At 45.2% G+C, this 26,338-nt stretch overlaps 1 protein-coding gene across 1 annotated transcript in view; it reads left to right on the top strand.

Annotated features, from left to right (window-relative positions):
• LOC137431610 (interferon-induced helicase C domain-containing protein 1) overlaps positions 1–19,949 on the top strand; it is a 54,025-nt gene extending 34,076 nt beyond the window's left edge. The window contains exons 8-11 of the mRNA XM_078782709.1: positions 106–267; positions 4,291–4,496; positions 5,895–5,997; positions 18,507–19,949. Of these exons, the coding sequence (XP_078638835.1) occupies positions 106–267; positions 4,291–4,496; positions 5,895–5,997; positions 18,507–18,689 (654 nt within the window). The 3' untranslated portion in view covers positions 18,690–19,949. The remainder of the gene's footprint in view (positions 1–105; positions 268–4,290; positions 4,497–5,894; positions 5,998–18,506) is intronic.
• The last annotated feature ends 6,389 nt before the right edge of the window (positions 19,950–26,338 follow it).

The raw sequence follows: 26,338 nt of genomic DNA, 5'->3' as shown, positions 1-26,338 counted from the left end.
TAAAGCTTTAAAAAAAATTCTTTATAAGAGAGGTTCATGGAAGAGCAAGAAAGACCCTTGTCATCCTTGTTTGGTGTACCACATGTAAAATGTGTGTTTGTGCAGAAGCGTGGTCGAGCACGGGCAGATGGCAGCTCTTACATCCTGGTAGCCTGTGAAGATGAAGATATAAGTGATCGTGAGACCACAAATATATACCGTGAAAATATGATGGCAAAAGCCATAAAGCAAGTGCAATTATTGCCCCCCGAAGAGTATCTGAAGCAGGTATGCCAATAACTCACAAGTAACTCATTGCATTTGAAATCATACAATGTTGAGTGTTTTACTTGGGCATCTTTCAGAGAAAACCTCGGTTTGTTTCTGTGCTTCATTAAGACCACCAAGTTGCCTCCACTTATTTCAGGCTGACTTTATTCGTGATATAATGGCTAATTCATCCCTCAGTGTCAGACATGACACCAGGCCGTTTCTCTGGACATATCTCGTGCTTTTGATACAGTCTGGCATCTTGGATTATTGTCCCCCGTCGCACCGCGGAGCAAAAGGGGGACTATGGTTTTCCCCTCCGTCTGTGTGTGCGTGCGTCCGGGCATGCGTACGTGCGTACGTGCGTGCGTGCGTAAGCGAAGGACCGAATTCTAATTTGGTGTGTGGGTGCAACCCACGTCAAAATCCAAGATGGCCGCCGCCATGTATGTCTGAACGTTTTGAGTGAAATATCTTGAAAAATAAGCGAAGTAGCAACTTCTAATTTGGTGTGTGGGTGTATCTAGGCATAAGGAAGAACGCTATTGAAAATTGGGTCGCCACGTCAAAATCCAAGATGGCCGCCACCATATATATGTCTGACCCTTGTGAGCGAAATATCTTGAAAAATAAACGAACTACTAACTTCTAATCTGGTGTGTGGGTGTATCTCGGCATAAGGGAGAACGCTATTGAAAGTTGGGTCGCCAAGTCCAAATCCAAGATGGCCGCCGCCATGTATGTCTGAACCTTGTGAGCGGAATATCTTGAAAAATAAACGAACTACTAACTTCTAATCTGGTGTGTGGGTGTACCTAGGCATAAGGAAGAACGCTATTGAAAGTTGGGTCGCCAAGTCCAAATCCAAGATGGCCGCCGCCATGTATGTCTGAACCTTGTGAGCGGAATATCTTGAAAAATAAACGAACTACTAACTTCTAATCTGGTGTGTGGGTGTATCTAGGCATAAGGAAGAACGCTATTGAAAATTGGGTCGCCACGTCAAAATCCAAGATTGCCGCCGCCATGTATGTCTGAACCTTGTGAGCGGAATATCTTGAAAAATAAGCGTAGTACCAACTTCTAATCTTGTGTGTGGGTGTATCTCGGCATAAGGAAGAACGCTATTGAAAACTGGGTCGCCACGTCAAAATCCAAGATGGCCACCACCATATATATGTCTGAACCTTGTGAGCGAAATATCTTGAAAAATAAACGAACTACGAACTTCTAATCTGGTGTGTGGGTGTATCTACGCATAAGGGAGAACGCTATTGAAAATTGGGTCGCCACGTCAAAATCCAAGATGGCCGCCTTGCGTCTTCCACTTTGTCAACTCACATCACTTCACCGACGGGGGACCGCGGCGTAACGCTTGTTAAACTTCAGGGTTATTCATATGTGCAACCATCCTCAACTTAAGGATGTCCTGAAGGGAAACGGTAAGGAAATCCTCAAATTTTTCCTTCAGGATGCTTTGTGAAACCGGGCCATAACCTCCACCCACCTTCGGTGGCTGAAGTAATGAAATGCTCAGTAAGAATCGAATGAATTTTACACAAGAATAATTTTATTCCTCCTTCATCTGCAAGCACGTGTTCCCCATGCAACATATAACAAGCGTCATTGAAAATCATGTGTTCATTACGTGTTCTTGCTTTCTGACGTCTCTTCCTATCTCTAATCTGATTGGTTGCCTGGCATAGCAACGACTCCGAAGGATTTCCTCACCTTTTAGGAAATCTTCAGCTGAAGATTTTGCTAAAGGGTTGTTTATACAACAGACCTTAAGATCATGAAAGGTATGGATAAGTATGATGCCGTGCAACCTTTCAGCACTGTGGACTGTGTTACGATTAGGTACCATATTTTGAGGGCAAGGGAGATGAGAGTTAGAACAGTTTTAAGGCAGGGTTTTTTCAGTCGGGGTGCTTATTGCATGGATTTGTCTTCCTGGAAAGGCATGTAGTTGCAGTGGAGGGGTGGATATGTTTAAATGTGAAGTAGATAGGCACCTGGATACAATGGGGATAGAGGGGCATGGAAATATCGGCAGGACCCGTTGATAGCTTGTGTGTTGATGGGTGATGATACTGGGGTCCATGCAGCACAGGCATGATGATGATGGGCCTCCTCTTGCGTCACCGTCTCTTGTGTATCTTTGTGTAAGGTGCAGATGAGCTAACACTCACAGCTCAACTCATTTAAAAGCTGAGCTCTCTTCTCTGTTTCTAACCCACAATACCTTGGGACAGCTTAGAAAACCAGTCTATAATTTGTGCTCCCATTAATTTCCTTCACTCACCGAAGGTGTATCAACAACATGACTAACAAAACTGAGTGCCTAAATGCTGTATTTAACTCGAAAGCTACCTTCCTATGACCTGACCTTCCCTCCTCCTACCTTATTTATCACCTCCCTTCTTCCCTAGCTTTCTGATCGTCCATCCCTTACTACTTCGGCAGTTAAGACCGAAACATAGGGCGTATCGTTCATTTTTTCAGGAAAGCACCAAATTTGGCACAGATGTAGTATGGACCTATACAATTGTTTTCCTGGGGGGCGCCCAAAAATTCAGAACCCCTGGTGGCCGCCATATTGAATTTCAACATGACCGCCCTCTGTGACCTATTTCCCTCAATAACTTCTATACTATGAGCGATAACACCACAGTTCCAGTGTCTTACCCCATGTTTTCATGGTCTCTGAATCCAATGGGATCAATTGCATAAAGATTGGCATCCATCATCTTTAATTTCAAGATGGCCACCATGGTGTTTCCATTTTCCTTGAATCTCTCATAGTATTTTAGGTAAAATTTCAATTCCAAGTGATACACATTGTTTTATTGGTCTCTGATAACAATGGAATGGTATTAATTAATCAAAGTTACACACAGTTGCAGTTTTAACTTAAAATATTGTGGGCACTTGAAAGGTGGAGGCTCTCGCACAGACGCGTCGTACTACAAGCACTGTCCATCGCAGTCACACAGTGATGTGCAGGGCAGATTTGCCCTGGAGCATTTACAGTTGCCTTTACAGGCCGACTTACAATGGCAGCTTGTAAGCTCTGAACATGCCTCCTGTATCAGTGGTATTGTGGTCCAAATTGGTGTCCAAGAAGTCCCTGTTTTCATCCAGCCCCAATCAGCTGGTGATGGAAGTTCTGGGTAGGGCACAAGTGCCTGACTCCATACGTGTCCAGCCTGAAAACATGCACGTTTTAGGTGTTGTTCGAAGGCGTCTGCTGTTGGGGGAATGTGATCAATTGTTCTTGCCTTCTTCGTGAACAAGTGTCGGCGCATGTTATTCACTGTCTTTATCTCGGTAGTCCGGTCATAGAGGATGGCAACATATCTTTCTATGCTCTGTAGTTCCATAGTAATAGCGTCCACAGATGGCCTATAAGCGAGAGCATGAAAGGTCTGCGTGATGCTGGGGTATGCCTCCCAAGCCTTCCAGGCTGTCTTTTTCCCAATTTGGGCAAAAAATGACACTGTGTCGCAGCCAGTGAAGGCATGAAATAATGGCAAAGACTCGGACTTCCTGCGGCCAAGGCCGGTGGCAATTTTATGGATGGCAAGGTAGCGGTAGCTTTTACCAGTGCCAATGGCAATCCAGAGTTCCTCCACACCGTGTGACTGGTAGGTAAAGTAGTGTGCTATTGCCAAGACCACAACACAAGACCAAGACCACTCATAGTATAGAAGTTATTGAGGGAAATAGGTCACAGAGGGTGGTCATGTTGAAATTCAATATGGCGGCCACCAGGGGTTCTGAATTTTTGGGCGCCCCTCAGGAAAACAATTGTATAGGTCCATACTACATCTGTGCCAAATTTGGTGCTTTCCTGAAAAAATGAACGATGCTTCCTCTTAACTGCTCTGCTATACCTCCTTCCCATCCTTCTCACCTTTCCTTGAGGCTATTTAGTTAAAACCGCTGTCTGATCAAAATATTTGACCTGAGCTTTTGTCCACATGACAAATTAACCTTTCGCTGTTGTAATTCATTGCTCATCTTTATATGTTCTGGCAGATACACGCCATACAAGAAGAAAGCATATGCCAACGCAAGTTACTAAAAAACTCAAAACGAAAAAAAACCGTTAAGCACAAGGATCAAACAATTCCTCCGCAAGATGTTGTGTTTCTTTGCCGCAACTGCCATAGCAAAAGTTGTCATGGCAGTGACATCCGTGTGGCTGAAGGGATGCACCACATGAACATCAACGAAGATTTTCAGTAAGTTCATTTTATTCTCATGAAAATTTTGTTGTGTATGAAAGCTTACTTCATCCTGACAGGATGGTGGAGAGTTTGACTTTATTGTAGTCCATCACTGCACCATCCTGTCAGGGCTAGCTAAACACTTACCTTTGACTTTGTTCTGGATTTGATTCAGGGTCTCATGATAAACTCTGATTTGCATCACAACATTCACTGTCAAGCAGATGGACATAAAACAGAGGACCCATTTGCAAACATCAGCAAGTGGATTTTAAAGGTGTTTCGATGCAAATCCTCTTCAAATTTCAAGTCAATCAGATGAAAATTGAGGATTTTAGAAATATCGCCGCAGTTGCTGACCTTTTTGGCCTGTTGACCTCAAAAAATAATTAGTAGTTGAATTAAGTGACCAAATATGCAAATCCTCTTCAAATTTCAAGTAAATTGGATGAAAATTGACAATTTTAGAAATTTGTCCTATGTTGACCTTTTGACTTCAAAAACAATAGGCTTCTTCCTTATGACCAACTCTACCGTTTGGTGAAGTTTTGTGAAGATTGGTTTAAAATTGTGACCTCTAGGCGATGGTCATACAGCCAAATAGACAGACAGACAAACTGACAAAATAATGCACAAGACCAACCAATATACTTGAAACATCTTCGATTTTCACAAGTAAAAAAAACAGACAGACAAACAGACAGGGATGAAAACTTGTTCCTCCATTCCAAGACTTGCTTATAATTGGAAGCAACCTCACCAGCCTAGATTTTGTAGGGTCGGTTTAATCACCCTTTTTGTTGACGGGAGTGATTTTTGCCCACTTCTAGGCAGAGGTGGCAAAAAGAGAAGAGCAGGCTGAACAGGGTGATAGAGAGGAAGCAAGAATAGTGGAGCAGAATTTGAAAACATGGGCACTGATGGCCATCTTGGCTCATGGCCAAAGCAGGGCCAAGGCTGGAGAGCACGTCTTGCTCTACCTCCTTTGGCGAGAAGGACAGAGTCCAGTAGACAGTGGGTACATTGGCGTATGATGGTGACAGAACAGGATGGGTTTGGAGGCACACGAGAAGGTACACGAGATTTGGAGTCAAAGACAAAGTTTAGACATTCTGCCTTATCTCGGGCAGAGTCTGCAGTAATGCCATTTGAAGTGAGCAACAGGATAGAGGGGGAGCATACACGAGAGACAGACCTGACCAATGCAACACTTTGACTTGGAGGAAGGAGACTGGTTTGAGAGTTCACTCTTGACATTTGTAAGGTGATGCTTTGGTGAAATGGTGAAATGGTGAAATGGTTTGTTCTTCAATGTAGAATCATAGTCAGTAGAGTTTATGTCAATTCTTTATATTCGAGGAACACCTATGGCAGAATGCCAACAGTTTATTTCTCGTAATTTTTTTCCCCCAGATTTGTTCGGAAACCAACCAGGCAACAAACAGTACAAGGCAATCAAGATTATGATGAAGAGTGCAAAAACGGGGGTCCAATATGTTGCCCAAAATGCAGAACTGTAAGTATAAGCAAAATATTTAACTTGGTTCAAAGTTTTTTTCATTGACAAAATCACAATATAAACTAGACAGCTTCTCAAAATGCCAAGCCCATCTTCATCCTCTTTGTACTCAAATTAAACTTGATAAATACAACAGTATATACATTAAATGTCGAGGTCCAACTGTAGTTTGTGTGTTTGTGCAGTTGTCTGTCCCCCTTCATAAGGGAAGGTTTTAACGGCCAATCTTTTAACAAGAATGCATGTTCACTTTGGTCAATTTTTGGGGATAAAACATACTCAAGCCATAAAATATACTAGGGATAAAACATTTTCCATGAAAGAGTAATTATGTCTCATACATAGTGAGGAGGGAAGAGTGAAGAGGGGGAGGGAAGAGTGAGTATGGGAGAGAGAGGGTGGGGGGTAGTTACAAATCTGGTAGATTTGATGCCCAGTTTAACATCCATCAGAGGGACAGCACTCTCATTGATGAATCATCCTGCCTGTGAAACACTGGGACGACAGTTTATAGCTAGGTCGGGATTCAAACCCAGGCTAGACAGCTTAGAGCGAGTGTGCAAGCCCGCCTTGAGTCCTTTTTGAGGTTTGCACAAAAAACACTCCAGAGATTCTGAAGCCATGTGGCAAAAAGTTTTGTGGTCTCACTAAACCAAGATGGAACTTTTTCGCCTAAATGCCAAATCATTGGTCAAACATCAAATGGACCTGCCAATCCAGATTTCAAGCTTATTTGATCCCTGTGGAAGCGCCTTTTTTATGCAAAACAAAGGGTAAAAGTCAAAATATTTCAAAACAACTTGGGACGTGTACTTTAACCCCATCGCCAAAGCACACAGTCCATTAAGACTGTCCCATGAGCATACACATGCACCTCAGCCTGAAGGCTGAAGCACATGGTCAATAAAAATACTCACATTCTAACCCCAAATGGTCATAATGCATGGTCTCCAAAGGAGTGAGTCACCACGACTTCAACACAATGCCGTCACCAAGAGCGCTTATTCGCTCTCGTCAGGACAGCATACCATATAAACATCTAACCAATGAGGACTAAAGTCATCTTAAATGAAAATGGTACCTCCTGGCTGCAATGGTGAGTATTAGCCATGGATTACATCTCACATGGTGCAAACTGCATAATCCGCAAAGAACGAAAAGCCTGTATATATGTAAGTTTGTATGTATGTGTGTGTATGTATGTGTGTGTATGTATATATATACAGTGAAACCTTGACTTACGAGTTTAATTCGTTCTGTGACCGAGCTCGTAACTCAATTTGCTCGTTTCTCAAATTAAATTTCCCCATTAAAATGAATTGAAATGCTATTAATCCGTTCCAGCCCCCAAAAAACCACACCAATTTTTTTTGAAATATATATAAAAATTATCTCGCGCTTTATATTTCACCTGTATGCAGCATACAAGTTGGCAGGATGGCCTGGACTGGAGGTACGCACACTTGACTCTAAACTGTCCAGCCTGAGTTTGAATCCCGACCCAGCTATAACCTGTCATGTCGGTGTTTCACAGGCAGGGTGATTCATCAATGTGTGTACCGCTAAACTGGGCGCCCCGTTTGCGTCCCATTAGTTGTTGGATGTTAAGGATCTCACCGTGTCTTCCACAAAGAGAAGGCGAGCTATCGCCGGCACTCTGAACAAGTTGTGGCCTGGCATGCTCTTCTCCTCTGCCGTTATATACGTCCTCCCCGGCATATTTTTCCAGAAGAGCCCTGTCTCGTCACAGTTGAAGATTTGCTGGGGGATGTATCCTTCGGCTTCTATCAGTTCGGCAAAAGTTATAATAAAATCTTCAGCTGCCTTCACATCCGAGCTTGCTGCCTCACCATGCCTGACGACGGAGTGAATGCCGGTCCTCTTCTTAAAATTATCAAACCATCCCCGACTGGCTTTGAATGACTCTTCCGATGCCTCGTCCGTTGATGTTCCCGCCGTCTGCTGCACCAAATCCCCGTAAATGTCTCGTGCCTTCTCACAGATGATGCTCTCGGTCACGGTATCTCCTGCGAGCTGCTTCTCCGTCAACCACACAAACAACAACTTCTCCATCTCTTCATGGACAGAGGTCCGGAGCTTTGAAATAATCTTAACGCCCTTGGCTGGCGTTATAGCCTTTATCGACGACTCCTGCTTCAAAATCGTACATATCGTAGAAGTACTACGATCGTACTGCCTCGCCAAGTCGACAACATGCACACCTCGCTCATGTTTTTCGACGATTACGTGTTTTATATCCAAGCACATCAGCCTTTTCTTCTTCTCAGCACTGCCCTTGGCACTCAATTTCTTAGGACCCATGGTTAAAACTAAGAAATTTTCCAAAATAAACAAAATGCGAAAACAAAGCAACAGCGATATGGCAGAGATGCTTGCACGGCAAGATAACCACGTGAAATGAACGCTCGCTGGGCTACCTAGTGGCGGGTGGCGTAAGCTCGCTCGCTCGTAACTCAGATCTCGGCTCGCATCACAAAGCAAAAAATCGACCGAGCAACGGCTCGTATCTCGGAAAACTCGTAAGTTGGTGCACTCGTAAGTCAAGGTTTCACTGTATATATATATATATATATATATATATATATATATATATATACATACATACATACATATATATATATATATATATATATATATATATATATATATATATATATATATATATATATATATATACATATATATATATATATATATATATATATATATATATATATATATATATATATACATATATATATATATATATATATATATATATATATATATATATATATATATATATATATATATATATATATGTATATATATATATATATATATATATATATATATATATATATATATATATATATCCAAATATATGTGCAGTTCTCCAGCTTTCAATGAGCGCAAGTAATGACGTCACTGCCATGTACATACGCTCTGCCTGTCAAGCTCTCAAGGGAACCCTCTGACAGAGCAGAATTTTGATCTTAGTTCAGATACTGTCATAAGTGTATGTAAAACTCACAGTTACCGACCTGGTTTCGCCCTTTTTGGGGCTCGTCAGGGCAACGCAGTGAGTACTGCATACACTTATGACTGAAAACCTTTTGGTTATATATCAGTCACTATGCGATTTCATACCATCAGTGGTGAACCGCCATTAAGGTATCCCATCCAGCAATGCTGTACCTTAATGGGAGCGATAAGTGCCATCTGCCACATGGCACATTACCTCTGGTATCCACTCATTATATGGAATCCCCTGGATGCAGCTGGGAGCAAACCAATCCAAATATATGTGCAGTTGTATGTACATGGCAGTGACGTCATTACTTGCGCTCATTGAAAGCTGGAGAACTTGAAAGCTGGAGATCAAAACTACCCCCCCCCCCCCCACTCCCCCACTCTCCCCTCCGCCCCCTGTTGGGTATCCAATTTCAGAGCCTCTTGTACCCAATTATGGTTTGTGGTGAGGGTCCCCTCGGTCACCTTAACCTTATCAACTGACCAACTTACCTCATCTACCATGCTCTGTTGGATCTGAGCAACCTCCTCCTCGATGGTACTGTCACAGGTGTCCAGCTGCTGGGTCAAATCATTCATATTATCATCTCCAATCAATCCTGGCTCCAACAGGTCATCCTCGAAACATACTCGGTCCGGCTCCGTTACACGGACCTCCAATATTGTTACCTCCTATTGCTCCGCACAACCACCCTGGTGCTGCACAATTCCAAATTCCTCCCCCTGTTGGTGTATTGCAGTATTCACACCAGCCTGATAGCCTTCCAGGTCTTCCTCAGCCAAACATTCCCCATTTAAATTTGAGTTTCCCCTATTTACATTCAAACACTCCCCATTTACCTCCAAACATTCCCCATTTAAATTTTTCCCCTCCTGCGCCCCAAGCACATCAGTTTGGGTCTCACACTTTTTCATTCCCAATGTTAAATTCCCCCCGTTTAAGATTCAAATTCTGCAGCCCACGGCTTCTCCTGTGCCCCCATTGGCACCATTCTTTTGTTCTTCCTTTTGTGTTTTCATTCCATTAATTCGTCCCTTCAATTCTCCTCTTTATCCATTAATTTTATTTTCCATTCGTTCACTGCGCTCATTCTGAGCATTAATTTTCTCACTAATTCCCTTCATTCCATTCTTTTGTTCATCCATTTTGTTTTCCCGTCGCTCACTCTGAGCATTCATTTTATTTTCCATTCCCCTCGTATCTCCCTTCATTTCCTTCATATCATTCTCCAATCAAACAACAACAACAACATGCATTTTAAAGGCCATTTTCCCTGCTAGAGCGGGGGTTAGCCTTGCGGTCCCCATGACAATCTTCTCCATTTTGCCCTATTTTCTGCATCTCTCCTTGTTAACCCCCTTGCCCGCATTTCTTCTTCCACCATCTTTAGCCAAGTCTTTCTCGGTCTTCCCCGTCTTCTACTTCCTTCTACATTCATTTCCATCACTCTTCTCAACCAGTCACTTTCATCCTTCCTCAACACATGACCAAACCATCTCAACCTGTTCCTCTTCACAGCATCAACCACAGGCTCTATTCCCATCATCTTTCGCAATTCATCATTTGTCTTCCTCTCTCTCAACGATACTCCGCACATCCGTCGAACCATTCGCATTTCCACCCTTTCCAACCTTCGTTGCTGCTCTACGTTCATTACCCATGTCTCGCTCCCATAAATCATAACACTTCTCACACATGCAGCATACACCTTTCCCTTCAGCTTCAACGACACTCCCCTCATCATCAGCATGCCACTCAATTCCCGAAACTTCTTCCATGCACATCTCACTCGAGCAACCGTTGCCGTGTCTGATCCACCTTCTCCATTCAGCATGTCTCCGAGGTAGCAAAATGTTTTCACACCTTCCAGCTTCACGCCGTCTCCAAGATCCAACTCAACATTTCCTCCATCTGCAGCTCCCTCTGTGCACACCTTACATTTGAATGTAGCTGCCACACTGGTTAATGACCCTCTCAGACCACTACATTTTTGATGAACCCACTCAGCGCACATTGTACACTGAATGGAGTTCACTCTGACACCCTTCCTACACACAGCACAGGGCCACTTCCCAGTTCTTTCCACCTCACCACATGCTTTACCACTTGCCATCACCTTCGTCTTTCCGATATTCACCTTCAGACCTTTTGTCTCCATACATTCCTTCCATGTGTTCATCTTTTCCTTCAGTCCATCCATACTTTCCGCAATCAACACCAGATCATCTGCATACAACAACTCCCACGGTAAACCCTCCTTTACGTTCTGAGCCAGCACCTCCATCACAGCTACAAATAGTAGTGGACTTAGTACCGACCCCTGATGCACTCCCACCTTCACCTCAAACTCACCACTGTTCCCGTCCTTCGTCCTTACAGCTGTGCGCGCTCTTTTGTACATTGCCATCACTACTCTGATCAACCATTCCTCCACTCCTAACTTCCTCAATGCCCATGTCAATACTTTGCGTGGAACCCGATCGAATGCTTTCTCCAGATCAACAAACCCAAGAAACAACTTCTTCCTCTTCTCCATGTACTTCTCCTGCAACTGCCTCACAATGAAAAGCGCGTCTGTCGTTCCGCTTCCTGGCATGAATCCAAACTGCATTTCGTCGATCTTCACTTTCTTCCTTATCCTCCTCTCCAACACCCTTTCCAATACCTTCATTCCATGCTCCAATAACTTTATCGCTCGGTACGAGCCACACTTCAGAGGGTCACCTTTCCCCTTGTGTAGAGGGACGAGGGTACTCAGTTCCCAATCCACTGGAATGCGGCCTTCTTTCACCACCAGATTACAGATCTCTGTCATTCTCTTCACACCCCAACTTCCTGCTGCCTTCAACATATCTCCCACAACTCCCGTCGGCCCTCCCGCTTTTCTACTCTTCATTGCTTTTATCGCTTCCTCAACTTCCTTCTCAGTTATCTTCTCTGCCGGTCCTAAAACTGGGTTACTCTCTATGTTGCCATCCCATTCATTCTCTGTATTCAACAGCATTTCCATATATCTTTTCCATCTTCCTTTAATTCCATCTGGGTCGACAATGATTTGTCCTACTTCATCCTTCAAGCAACTCACCCCCATCACATCACACCTCTCTTTCGCTATCTGCTTTGCAATCCTGAATACTGCTTTCTGACCCTCTTCCGAATCCAAGCGTTCTCCGAACATTTTCCTACATGCCTCCTGCACCTTTGCTTCCTCTTTCTTTGCAGCCTTCCTGGCTGCCTTATAACTTTCATGCTCTGCTGTTTCTGCTCCTGTACCCTTCGCCTTCTGCCACTCCTTGAACTTCTTCCTCTTCTCGTCAATCCTCTTTCCAACTTCATCATCCCACCACCATGTTTCCTAGTGCCTCAGTGGTCCTTTTGTCCATCCACATACCTCACCAACGGCTCCCAACAGACTAGCTTTCATTGACATCCAACCACTTTCAAGCTCAACCACATCATCCTCTACCCTACTCAGCCTCTCTTTTAATGCCTCCCTTACTGTCACCTCTTTCAACCTCCACACCTTCATTGTCGGTTGGTACTTCACCCGCCGAGCTCTCCTCGCACCTTTCACCCTTACGTCGCAGACAACCAAGTGGTGCTGTGAAACAGCCTCCTCCCCCGGGATCACCTTTGTGTCCTGGAGGTGCCCCCTATCTCGCCTACGCACCATCAGGTAGTCAACGGTTGTCGTCGACCCACCTGACGTGTATGTAACAAGCTTATTCTCCTCTTTCTGGAACTGAGTATTACAAATCAACAAATCAGCTCCATCAGCAAACTCCAAAATCCTTTCACCTTCTCCATTTCTCACACCATATCCGTAACCCCCATGAACTCCGTCAAAACCATCCATACTCCTTCCCACATGTCCATTTAGGTCTCCTCCTACCACAACAACTTCCTCATCTTTCACGTTTTCCATCAGCTTCTCTATCGCACACCAGAACTTGTCCTTCTCTTCATCGCTTCGACCAACCTACGGAGCATATCCCGAGATGACGTTCACCAAGACCTTTCCAATCATCATTTTCACCACCATCAACCTATCACTCACTCTAGTCACACTCACCACACTGTCTACAAACTCCTCAGAAAACAGGACACCAACACCATTCACGCCCTCCGAACACCCTTGCCACACAAACTTGTATTTCTGTCCCTGCCTACCCTTCACCATTCTCACACCACTTCCCTTCCATCTCGTCTCTTGCACACAACATGTCCACTCTTCTTCTGACCAATACTTCCACCACTTCTCCTGATCTCCTTGTCATTGTCCCTACATTCCATGTCCCAAACCTCAGAAACCGATCTCCACTTCGGGCTGTACCCTGCCCACATGTAGTTGTAATTGTCATGGTTCTCTTTTTGAGGCAATGTTTTTATGGCTGGATGCCCTTCCTGACGCCAACCCTCTTAGTCGCCTCTTACGACACGCAGGGATACGGCGTACCTATTCTTATCCAGGGTACACACTGGGAAACGTTTAAAACATGGAAATTCTGGGGGGTGGGGGGGGGGGGGGGAGCGGCGTCAGCATCACGGCTGCGGTTTAAACATATTTAAATAAATATTTAAATAAAACCATGAAAAACAATCTGGGAAAAGTCTCTAAGTGAGAACGTGGATTTAAGAAAGCAGGAGCAGAGGTGAAAGAACAAACGAGATACAGGGGGCGGGGCACAAGTCGAGACGAGGAGGCCGCACGAGACACCAGGCCGCACGAGGCGCGAACAAAGAAACGACTAATTACACACAAATTTGCAACAACTACAAAACCAAAACCAAATAGAAACACACAATAACACATACACAACAAAATACGCAGCGGAAATTTGACAAAGAAACGAACAGGAAAACACTCAAACTTTGATGCCGTGGAGAGATCGAAGCAAGCCCCGTCGCTTGCAAGCAAACCCCGATTCTCCAATCATCCCATAAAATTTATTACCATGGCCTGGAAATCCATCCGGTATGTTCCCATTGTTCCCGGCTCCCTATTATGGGAGGGGGATGGGCTGGTGCTCGGAACGGGGGAGGTTCCACTCTGAATGTCCAATCCCCCTATCTCCGGCTCACTTCCAAAGTCTCCTCTCCCCAACCCGCTCGGCTATCTCACTCGCTTCTGCCACTCGTGAGAAAGCAGTTCTTCCGCCTGCGTATTTTTACCTCAGAGAAAAAAAAATCAATTTTAATTTCTCGAGAATGCGATGTTGCACCTCGTACACCCCAATTGACTATAAAATTTGGACCTCGGTACTACGATTACCTCCCCCTTGACTAGAGAAAGTCAATCGTTAAAAAATTTCGATTCCGAAAGCTGAGCACAATTTGCCCTCAGCCGGTGTCAAACTCGCAACCCTCGAACACAAAAATGTCCGTCGAGTCCGAATCCTAAACTCCTGACACCAGTTGTCACGTGACTACCCTTGGTGAATACCTTAGGGTAGCAGGGAAGGCCAAATGAGCTTTAACTTCGAAGCGTTCAGTTAAAAAATATAGCGGAGAATACGCGTGGGGGAGGGGGAGGCCTTACCTTGTCGATCTCACCGGCAGTATCCAAACCCTGCAATAAATAAACTCAAACGAAAACAGATTTAAAATGTACAAAAATAACAGGTTTATTTAAATAAATACTGGTACAACGAAAATGCGTGATGATCTAAATTCCTAAACGGGATGTCCCCACAAACAGACTTGAAAACAGACGAAAGGGAAGGATAACTGAAAAGAAATGTGTGTGTGTGTGCACTTAACTCTGATCGCTGGTGGAGTCTCGTCAAGGGTCGTCAAATTCGCCCTGTGCATCGGCAGGGACCCAGGTTGGCGGGAACCCAGGCCTCACTGTGTCTCGCACTGCAGTGAGCCAGCAGCGCTCGTCCACATGTCGCTCCTGCCTGGAAAACTGCAGCTCTCCGTGCGCGGCTCTTCTGCCTCTTCACGACCACCAGCAAAGTCTCGGAACGCGGGCGTTTATGATGAAGCCTCCCCATGCAGAGAGCAAGCACAACCGTTCGCTTTAACATCCAAAACGAGAAGGGAAAATGTCTGCCCCTCCAACTACTGGTTACACGCCGCCCTGACGTCATCGGTCGTGCTTCACCAATCAGCATGTGCTTCTTACCAGTCCTTCCCGTCAATCAAAAACCCCACCCAATCACGGCTCCTCGGGGCATGGCCTCGGCCTGCCCGACCTATGTGTGCCTCAAAAGTCAGGGTTGTCAGCGCAGCCCTCGATGTCCTGGCTTCCGGTATGTTTTTATTAGGGCGTTTAAATGTGGGATTCTAGCCCTATGTGTGGTGAATTGTCAAAAGGAACAAAAGAATAAATACAGAGGTAACGACATACAAGGGATAATTACCCATAATTGCTGAGCTAGTTAACATGCCCCACTACTCGTAATGGGGACGAAGATACAAACTTAATCCGACAGTCCGGTCTAAGCAAAGTCCCTACTTATAGTACATTGAGGTGGTTCTTCTTCCTCGCTACAGTCGGAGCACACTAATCTATGCAAATCTACCTGGACTAAAGTAATCACTGCCTAACCCCAACAAATTTAACGATATATATATCGTTACTTATACGTTAAATATACGTTATTTCACAATCGAGCGTTACTTCAAGGCGTTCTGTTCAATAGCGGATTGTACTATATACGCGGGGAGGAAGAAAGAAGAAGAAAAGGCTGAAGCTTACCTGTCGCGTTCGCCGGCAGTTCGAAAGCCTGCAGGAAATAAACTCAAACGGGAATACGGCTTAAAATGTACAAATAAAATAATGAAAAGATTTATTTTATACAATGCTGGTAACAAAGAAAATCGCGACGGTGAAACTAATTCCTAATCGGGACGTCCCCACACCAGACGTATAACACAGACACAGGAGAATAAAAATGAAAAGAATGGTGTGTGGTGTGTAACTTAGCTCTGACTCGCTCGTGGTCTCGTCAGGTATCGTCCAACTCGTCCACTGCGTTGGCTGGAACCGCCCGGCCGTTGGCGCGAAAACAAGCCCTGAACGCCCCCATTCACGAGGCCTCTCTGTTCTCCAGCGGCCAGCCGCGCATCGTTTCCGCCTGCCAAACTCGGCCTCCTCACAATTCCCAGCAAGGTCTTGGCATACCGTCGCCCGCACCGAGGTCCAGAACGTGAAGATAGGGGGGAGAATCGTCGGCGCACACTGCAGGCAGGCACCAGAAGCAAGCAGAAGGTCCAGAGCAGGAGAGAAAATGCCGCTCTCTCTCCACTTTTTATCGATCCCTCGTGACGTCATCTGCCTCTCTCCACCAACGCCCGCAGGCCACCACTACTGTGTTTCGCTTTCCACCTATCACACGCAGTCCACCCTTTGACGTCATCGGCGTGCCCTGCCAATCAGCGTGATGCCCCTATGCGCCTTGCTCTTCACCAATCAGTCAGTCGCTTCTTGCCTTCTTACGTCATTGGCCATGCTCTTCCAATTGGTCGACTCCCGCCCAATAGCGAGTCCTGGGCGTGGCTCTCGGCCTGCCTGTGCGATGTGTGTTCAACCAAGCGGTGTTGTTAGCCCTACTGCCTGATGCCTGACTTCCGGTCAGTTTTTACTGTCATTTATTAATTAGTGTACTAATGGGCCCGACTTGTGTCTTTGTGCAGTGCTATAAGGGACAATGGGATGATTACTAGGTTTTACGAGCCGGAGAATTAGCATAATCCCTACGACCACTAACACAAGGATTATCCTTGTATGATCACAAAGATACACTTGCGCGAACAAACCGCCGAAACAAACTTCTTACATGTGGTGTTTCCTATCACGATAATCGGAGCACACTACCTATACAGATCTACCTGACTCTATATATCACTCTATCTCACCAACATAACTATATATATATATATATATATATATATATATATATATATATATATATATATATATATACAGTCATCCCTCGCTATATCGCGGTTCACTTTTCGCGGCTTCGGTACATCGCGGGTTTTTCTCGCTAGTATATGTAAAATTATATCGCCGATTTTTCGCTATATCACGGGATTTTGCGGTATAAATGTATTTTTATATACTATTATTTTAAATATTTTTGTGGTAAAATAAGCATTTACTAGCCTAAAAAATTAAAAAACGTAAAAAAAAAGAAAAATACAGTAATTAAAACATATTACAAGAAATAAAATACTGTACATAGTGTACAGTAGAAGGAGAAACAAAGAGTCGTGCATATGGAAAACGCAGATGCGGCAGCTTCCATTTGCGCTAGTTACCCACGTAATGGGTAACTGTAATGCTCTTTCTGGCTGTGCAGTACATTCATCATCGTCATCACCTTCATCGTCATCAGTACTGCACAGCTAATTCATCATCATCTTCATCACGCAAGTTGTAGTATTGAAGAGCCGGGGCTCTTGCTTGATACGGACGAAATGACGGGCAAGACACAAACTCGTCCGAGAAGATATTTATTCTCAAAACCAACTCGGGAACACTGAAAAGCCCATTTATCGGGCTGCATTATAAAGCACAACCAGAAACCGAAAGCCACGCCTCTCAAGCGTGGCGTGCTTCGGCGGTCACGTGATCAACAGGTGTAGCTGATTATACCCGCACGCGCGGCACGCTTTGGCGGTCACGTGACCAGCCACTCTGACACCGGGGATCCCCGCCGGTGACGTCACCGGCTGGAGCAAGGAGATTCTGATGCTGGTCTTGCTTGGGGAACCCATGGGTCGCTACAGTATCTTCAATCTTGATTACCCATTAGAATTTTATATGTTGTTAAAATTACGTATGTTTAAGAGTGTAAAAAGTGTTTAAGAGTATAGGAAGTGTTTATAAGAGTATGGGAAAGGTTAATAAGAGTGTGAGAAAGGTTAATAAGAGTGTGGGAAAGGTTAATAAGAGTGTGGGGAGGGTCATAAAGCTTTAAAATATATATAAATAATAAAATAAAAATATGGTCGCTACTTCGCGGATTTTCGTCTATCGCGGGGGGTTCTGGAACGTAACCCCCGCGATAAACGAGGGATCACTGTATATATATATATATATATATATATATATATATATATATATATATATATATATATATATATATATATATATATATATATATATATATATATATATACAGTATATATATATATATATATATATATATATATATATATATATATATATATATATATATATATATATATATATATGTATCCCTCTTAGTTTTATCCTCTGTCCTCTCCCACATCTACCACTGATATTTTATTTTCCAGTCTGTCCGTTGTCTGTGTCCAATATCTGTCTGCTTCCCTCTAATCCATTGCCGATGCTGTGCCCATTCTCCATCTATTTCTGCGTCTCGAACTCGTACACAGAAACGTTTGTTGTGAAACCTTGATGCAGCAAAATGCAATAATTTGTGCCTTGTCATCATAACCTGTTGAATGTAGTTTGCTGTTTTCCTCTTCCAAACAGGTCTGGGGTTCACAGATGTTCTACAAAGGAATGGAACTGCCATGCTTATCTGTTGAATCCTTCGTCCTGGAGATCAAGGTTGGCAGTGACGTCAAGACAAAAGTTTGCTCAAAGTGGACAGAAATTCCATTTATTGTCCCAGCATTATCTCTTCTTGAACTTTTAAAACGGCGTCAAAACTGAGGGAATTCATTGCTCCAGACAGTGCAGTAGAATGGTGACTTTTTCGTTCTGTACGCTTTGGGAAAGTAATTGGAGGAGCCAAAATTTGCTTTTCTAGGATTTGGAAAAGAATCAGCTTCAGCAATTTTGTCTTTCAAGATAATTTTCTGGGGAAGAAAATAACTTTGAATGACTGCTTCTGCTTTTTGACACTTTTGACATTTGACACTTTTTTTTTTGCACTTTTAATTAGCATTGTGAAATTATTTAATTCATTTATGTTGCATTATGAAAGTAGTATACATGTGTTATTCATTGATGTCATAGTTAGAATTTATCTTTGTTCCTCAACAAATAACTGACTATCTGGGGTACTGGGTGTTCACTGGTCTACTTTTTGTGGGGGCTGAAAACACTTCTCGACACCCACTATGGAATGGGGTCGGGAATCATTTAATATTACCTTTCATGTAGCTACAAAGGGTACTGGGTTTGGGCTACAAAGGGTACAAAGGGTACTACAAACATGTAGTAAAATGGCTTCTAAACGGTGGTTTTTTATGTAGCTACAAAGGCACTATGGAGCGATTATTTAAAAGAAAAAAAGAAAAAGAAAAAAAAAACACCAAACATCTACTTTTTTTCTAAAATTTTTGAAAAATTGGTCGGAGTGGTGCCTAAACTACTCCAACACGCAGCGATGAACCTCTGGAAGTTTAACGAAGATTCATGCAACCATTTGAGAAAAATGACGACACACACATGCATGCACGCATGCACATACTAACGGCTCTCTTATGGTATATATTTTGGCAGGGGATTCTGTTTCAACTTATCATTCACAAAATAAAACTTCGTTATGAGATACAGTTTTCTCTTTCGTTTTGCTTCTCTTATTTTCTCTGATTAAAGGCAAGAACTATACAGTTTCATGTGTAATTGTAGCTTTATCATCATATTACCTGATCGTGTTCAATTTTATGTGATGGTGTTGAATTGTTTCTGTGTTTTGTGTTATTCTTCCTTTCCTCCTTTTGTACATCTATCTCCCCCATACCTGTTGGTAAAATATGAACCTGTTGCCCTTTGTCGTTTAGCTCTGCTATAAGCTTAGAGTCCCTCGAACAAAAATGTAAAAAAAAAGAGGAAGTAATAATCCAACAAAAAAACACTTTTAACCGGAATTAGAAACTTTTTGTACATGGTGTCTAGGTGATTTGAGAAGATGAATGATAGATAGAAGAAAGAAAACATGGTGATTGAATAAAATGAAGCACATTTGCTGGTGACACAATCTATTTTTACAATACAGATATAAACATGTATATATATTGTTACGGTAAAGGGGACGGCACTCCCCTGACCAGAGGGGGGCGGTTTAATCCCCCCTTGTATTTTGCACTGGCCGTCTCCGATCCTGAAGCTACCCCGCTCCCCTGTGGGGTGGGATTGGCCGAGGTGATTGGTCAAGGGATTCCCGTACACCTCCTCCAATCCCTCCACAAGGCAGGTGGGTAACTCCGCTCGAATCCCGGACAAGATGGTATTTTGCTGAGCGGTTTAGCAGTCCGGAATCCGGGCCATTATCAAGGGACTAAACCCGATTATGAAGCGTTGGCCGAAATCGCACCACAGGAACTCAATCAAGAAACCACTAAAGCGATCGGACGAGAAGGAAACCAAACGGGAAAGAAAGAACAGATATTTATTATTATTTACACAAACCCAAAGAAGAAGACGAATGAAGTAATATAAAGTGAAGAGGAAGAAGCAGATACACAGGGCAATTCTTAGCTTATACAGTCTTACGTACTCCCAGGGACAGGACAACACAAACAGACTCACACGAATGGGGCAATTGTGGGCAGGAATTGGATGGAGGGATGAGAAGGTGGGACCACAGGGCTGAAAGGATGAGGTTCAGGTCCGTACAAACGGCAGGGCTGGAGGTGAGCAGCCGCCGACTCCCCGCACTCTGGTTCACACGGCGGCGTTACTTCGCGGCAGCGCGTCAAAGCTGCGCGCGGCAGGGGCTGGTTGAAGCAGCGTCGTCTCTCTCTCGTACCTCATTCCACAGAACTTGTCCAGCGCACCTCCTTCAATAACTCTGCCTCATGCGCTCTCTTCCTCATGCGTTCTCAATTCGTGCTCCCTCACTCATCTGCCTCCCTCAATCATCTCTCGGTGGGGGCTTCCCGTAACGGGTTATATAGCCACGCCCTGGAACCTTCACGAACCTGCTCGATCTTTCTTTCTCGGCTCTCTCAAGCCAAATCCACTCATTCTTGGTTGGTTGGCAAGGGCTTTCTTGGCTCCACATTCTGATGACGATGGGCGGGAAACGCCCTTCTTCTTCGAGCTGACCACGTGCGCAATGGAGGCGAATGCTGTTGGAGATGTAGGCGAATGCTGTTGGAAATGTAGGCTTTGGGGCAATCGAAATGGGGATCTATCTTATTTGATTTGGTGCAACGTAAGATCGACTATTGGACACACAGCCTTATCTGAAACACAGAATAACGATATAACTATAAGAGAGGTTCTATGATTGGCTATGTGCTTGTACATGGACTAGCTAAGGTGCACTCATTTCAATTAACAGCCAATTAAAGGGAAATGTACACAGGGGTTATTTATAAGGGATTTTAATACTAAATTTGATAAAGTGAAGGTTCTAAGAACTGCAACACAGCACCCTCATTCCTCACGGGACGTCCCTGCCCGAAAACTTTAACTTAATGTGACACTCAGGTGTAGTTCCCTCTACAATTAACCTGACCCTGAGTGTGACAGTTTTAAAAACACAATAAATATGTCCCCCTATTACGTTGCACCCTACCTAACAGATTCACACCCACAACTAACCGAATTTCGGAATTAATTTTCAAACTACTGTTACGTGGTCCTCCCGGTAACTACCTGGTCTTGGTGACCCCCGGACCGTGGGAGGGACCCCGCCAGAAAGATATATGGTTTATACGCTTTCGTAACGCAATCAATATGAATTCCGGTCAAGAAGAAACCCCACACCAAGGATCCGGAATAATCAATAATATATTCCCTGAGCAATCAACAACCATCAACAATGCACAATCAATATTACAAAGGTATAAACTCATCTACACTAACTCTAAGATGGCCATCTTATATATTCCTCACGTGAGCCCCACTCCTGACTCCCTCCGTGGTCAATGTCTCCCACAATGTCTCTCGTCTCCGCACACGGGCGGTTGAACGAACCCCGGGCGGACGTGCTCCAAACGTGCCGTCTCGTACCGGGGACAGCTGTTGCAGCGCACCTCCTTGCCAAGCAACGGGGCAAAACCCAGCGCGGCTTCCAACGCGCGCGAGGCCCCGAAGTGCGACCCGTACGCGTCCTTGTAGACGGGGCAAAACCAAGCGCGGTTTGCACCGCGTGCGAGGTTCAACGTGCGACCCGTACGCGTCCTTGTAGACGGGGCAAAACCAAGCGCGGTTTGCACCGCGGGCGAGGTTCAACGTGCGACCCGTACGCGGCCTTGTAGACGGGGCAAAACCAAGCGCGGTTTACACCGCGTGCGAGGTTCAACGTGCGACCCGTACGCGTCCTTGTAGACGGGGCAAAACCCAGCGCGGTTTGCAACGCGCGCGTGGCCCAACGTGCGACTGCTTGGTTCCGTGCACGAACTCACGGGGACTTCACGTGTCAACAGGTAGTTACGCGTCCAGGTAACTCCTCTCGCCAAACGGGTTTCGGAACGCCTCTGTTTTCCGCGCAGCGCAAGGTCGATTCCACCTTCTGTCGTCGCGGGGCGAGGAAGAGGAATCACCGTCCTTTTCTCTCCTCGTGTCTTTTCCTCTTCCGTTTCCGGCCACTCCCGTTTCCGGCCACTTCCGTTTCCGGCCACTCCCTCCGAAGGGCTCCTGACCCTCCAACCACAACAACTACACCACAACTTAATATACTACACACGGATAGGCAAAGACCTGAATGGTAATTCACATACATTCACATAAATATGTAACACTCCCCCCCTTCAAGAAAGAAAGTTTGAACCCAGCGAAAACTTTCTTTGCCGGCCAATTTGGAGAAACAAACCAGATAACTCAACCCCCCCCACATTATCAGTTCCCCCCCGGGCCCAGTTATCACTTAAAAATAAAGCAACCAAAATTTCACCACAACCCCTCCCGATTACTCCCTCTGGACTAAGTACCAACAACGACATTGTCCCTGCCAAATCAAACTCCATCTCATGACCCTCTGACTTTGACCGTCCGTATCTTGGGAATGAAGGTTAAGGGTTGATCAAAGATCCAAAGTTAAGCAACTCGATAGCACTTTTTCCGGGAGGCCAAGCCGAGTATTCACTACATGGATGCCTTTAGGAACGCGGAGTTCACGGTTAGTCCGTGCATGAAAGTTCACTACCTGGACGCCTTTAGGAACGGCGTTCACGGTTAATTCGTGTAGGAATCTTGGCTCGGCGGCTCCGCCGCCTTCAGTGCTTCAACTTCTCAGAACTTCCCTAATAATTAGGGTGGGACCACTGGTCCCTGTAGTCCCATGAATAGCGGTCTCCTTCTCGGCCACCACCAAAACTACCGCCCAGTTGTCCTCTCCTGTAGACCTCTCGACGCCTACGAAATGCCTTCCCTACTGTTATGGTCCGACCCTCCAAATCCTTGCCATTCCAATTCTTCTCTGCCTCTCTGGCGTCTTTTGTGCTGGCAAACGTGACAAAGCCGAACCCTCTTGACTGTTGCGTTTCCCAGTCTCTTACCAACCGCACTTCCACCAGCGGCCCATATCTGTTGAAGACAGAGGTCAGAACTTCTTCCTCTGTTTTGAAGTTCAGTCCCCCTACAAATAACTTGGCACTTTTGTCGCCATCCCGAGCTGGTGTGGCGTTATTTTCCCTGCTGGGCTCTTTACCAACCCTCAGGTTACCATAAACTTTACCCCCGGCCAAATCATTCCCGATAACCACAGATACACCCTCTACAGGAAGCGTGGCTTGTAAACCGACGGTGACCGGTCCTGACACCAAATCGGACTCCAAATGGATGACATGAAGGGGAGCACTAACACCGCCCCCGATCCCCTGTAAACGAACACTATCCCCCGTTGCCGTCTCCTCGGACCATGGCAAAATGCCTTCAAGCATTAAAGATTGATGTGCCCCTGTGTCCCTCAATATCCTAACCGGTTTCCGGTTAGTCGAGGCTCCATCCCGTGACACAAACCCCTCTGAAATAAATGGTTGGTAACCCTTTTGATGGCGATTTCTCACAATGGCCATTGCGTTTGGAGTCGTAGTAGTCGGACTCCGCTCTGGGTCTTCGCTTTTCATGCGGTAACAACTGGACATCAAGTGTCCAGGTTTCTTGCAAAAAGCGCAAGTAGGCCCGGAGGAAAAACTCGTGGTCTGCCTCGGGCCCCCCGAACTATAAGTTTGTCTTGGGCCCTCATCCCTCCGATTTCGAACCGGTGGGGTATCATAGTTGTCCCCATAACCATCTCGAGGCCGCCGCCATGTATGGTCGTTCTCCGCACCTGCTGTTCCCCACCTCCCCTGCGGAGATCTAGGCGAGGAGTTAGGTTCGTGGACCCCTATTCGGTGGGTTAAGGCATAATCATCTGCCATGGTGGCTGCGTCCCACAACTTTGGTACCTTCTTTTCCTGCAGGTACACTTTGATGTCCTCGTGGACACACTGCTGGAATTCCTCCACCAGGATCAAGTCCCGCAATTTCTCGAAGTCTTTCCCGACTCCTTTTGACTCACACCACCGATCAAACATGTTTTCTTTCACTCTGGCAAACTCCACATGGGTCTCACTCTCCCTCTTCCTGGCATTCCTGAATTTTTGCCTGTAAGCTTCCGGAACCAACTCATAGGCCTTGAGGATGTGCTTCTTCAGTACCTCATAATCTGCACATTGGTCCATTGGTAGCGCCGAATAAATTTCCTGAGCTTTCCCCACCAGCACACTTTGCACGAGTATGGTCCAGGCCTCCTCCGGCCAGTTTAATTGTCGAGCCACTTTCTCAAAGTGTGGAAAAAATTTCGCGACTTCTTTTTCACTGAACGGTGGAACCAGCCTCACATGTCTGCCCACATCCCAGGTTTTCTGGTTAGGTGTCGACCCCGTCAGCAAGGGTGGTGCCTCTCCCCGTTCTCTCATTAACTCCAGCTCCTTGAATTTGATTTCTTGCTGAAGCTCCATGTCACGTTCCTTTAATTCCCTTTCCGCTTTTCTCTCCTCTGCTTCGAGGTCCCTTGCAGCTCTCCTCTCCTCTGCTTTTCTCCCTTCTAACCTTTCCTGGAGTTCTCGTTCCACTCTCCTTTCCTCTGCTTGTTTCTCTTCTCTCCTCGCTTCTGCTTTCCTTTCTTCTTCTGCTAACCTTTCCTGGAGTTCTCGTTCCACTCTCCTTTCCTCTGCTTGTTTCTCTTCTCTCCTCGCTTCTGCTTTCCTTTCTTCTTCTGCTCTTTCCTTTTCTGCTTTCCTTTCTTCTTCTTTTAACCTTTCCTGGAGTTCTCGTTCCACTCTCCTTTCCTCTGCTTGCTTCTCTTCTCTCCTCTCTTCTGCTTTCCTTTCTTCTTCTGCTCTTTCCTTTTCTGCTTTCCTTTCTTCTTCTTTAATCCGTTCCTGGCTCCGTAATTGCAACTCCAGTTTCCGGAGCTCAACGTCTTCTGGTTCTTCGGGTAGCCACTCCCAGGCTAACTCGTCCCATGTTCCTAATCCCACCATAGATTGTATCACCGTGGCCTGCAACTCTGCCTTCCTCAAATTAGTTCGGACCTCCAAGTTAAAATGTTTGGCCAATTTCAAGAGGTCCGACTTTAGCAACGCTCGGAACTGTGCCTCACTCGGTGTTACCCCAAAGTTCTGTGCCACAAACGCCATGGTGCCTATTGTTAACACCTGTTAACCTTCACCCAAGATTTTACCCCAATTTTTCAAAAAAAAAATTTTTTTTACCAATTAATAATTAATTAATAAATTTTAATTAATTAAAATTATTATTTTATTACTTTATACAATTTTAAATCCCGGACGTAGACCCAATTGCGAAACCGCAAATCGTAATTTGGACGAGCCCCCAATTCTGTTACGTGGTCCTCCCGGTAACTACCTGGTCTTGGTGACCCCCGGACCGTGGGAGGGACCCCGCCAGAAAGATATATGGTTTATACGCTTTCGTAACGCAATCAATATGAATTCCGGTCAAGAAGAAACCCCACACCAAGGATCCGGAATAATCAATAATATATTCCCTGAGCAATCAACAACCATCAACAATGCACAATCAATATTACAAAGGTATAAACTCATCTACACTAACTCTAAGATGGCCATCTTATATATTCCTCACGTGAGCCCCACTCCTGACTCCCTCCGTGGTCAATGTCTCCCACAATGTCTCTCGTCTCCGCACACGGGCGGTTGAACGAACCCCGGGCGGACGTGCTCCAAACGTGCCGTCTCGTACCGGGGACAGCTGTTGCAGCGCACCTCCTTGCCAAGCAACGGGGCAAAACCCAGCGCGGCTTCCAACGCGCGCGAGGCCCTGAAGTGCGACCCGTACGCGTCCTTGTAGACGGGGCAAAACCAAGCGCGGTTTGCACCGCGTGCGAGGTTCAACGTGCGACCCGTACGCGTCCTTGTAGACGGGGCAAAACCAAG

Source organism: Myxine glutinosa, chromosome 7, assembly GCF_964187855.1.
Source record: "Myxine glutinosa chromosome 7, kmMyxGlut1.1, whole genome shotgun sequence".
Lineage (NCBI taxonomy): Eukaryota > Metazoa > Chordata > Myxini > Myxiniformes > Myxinidae > Myxine > Myxine glutinosa.
The sequence above is the reverse complement of the archived record's forward strand: the minus strand, read 5'-3'. Positions and strand labels throughout refer to the sequence as shown.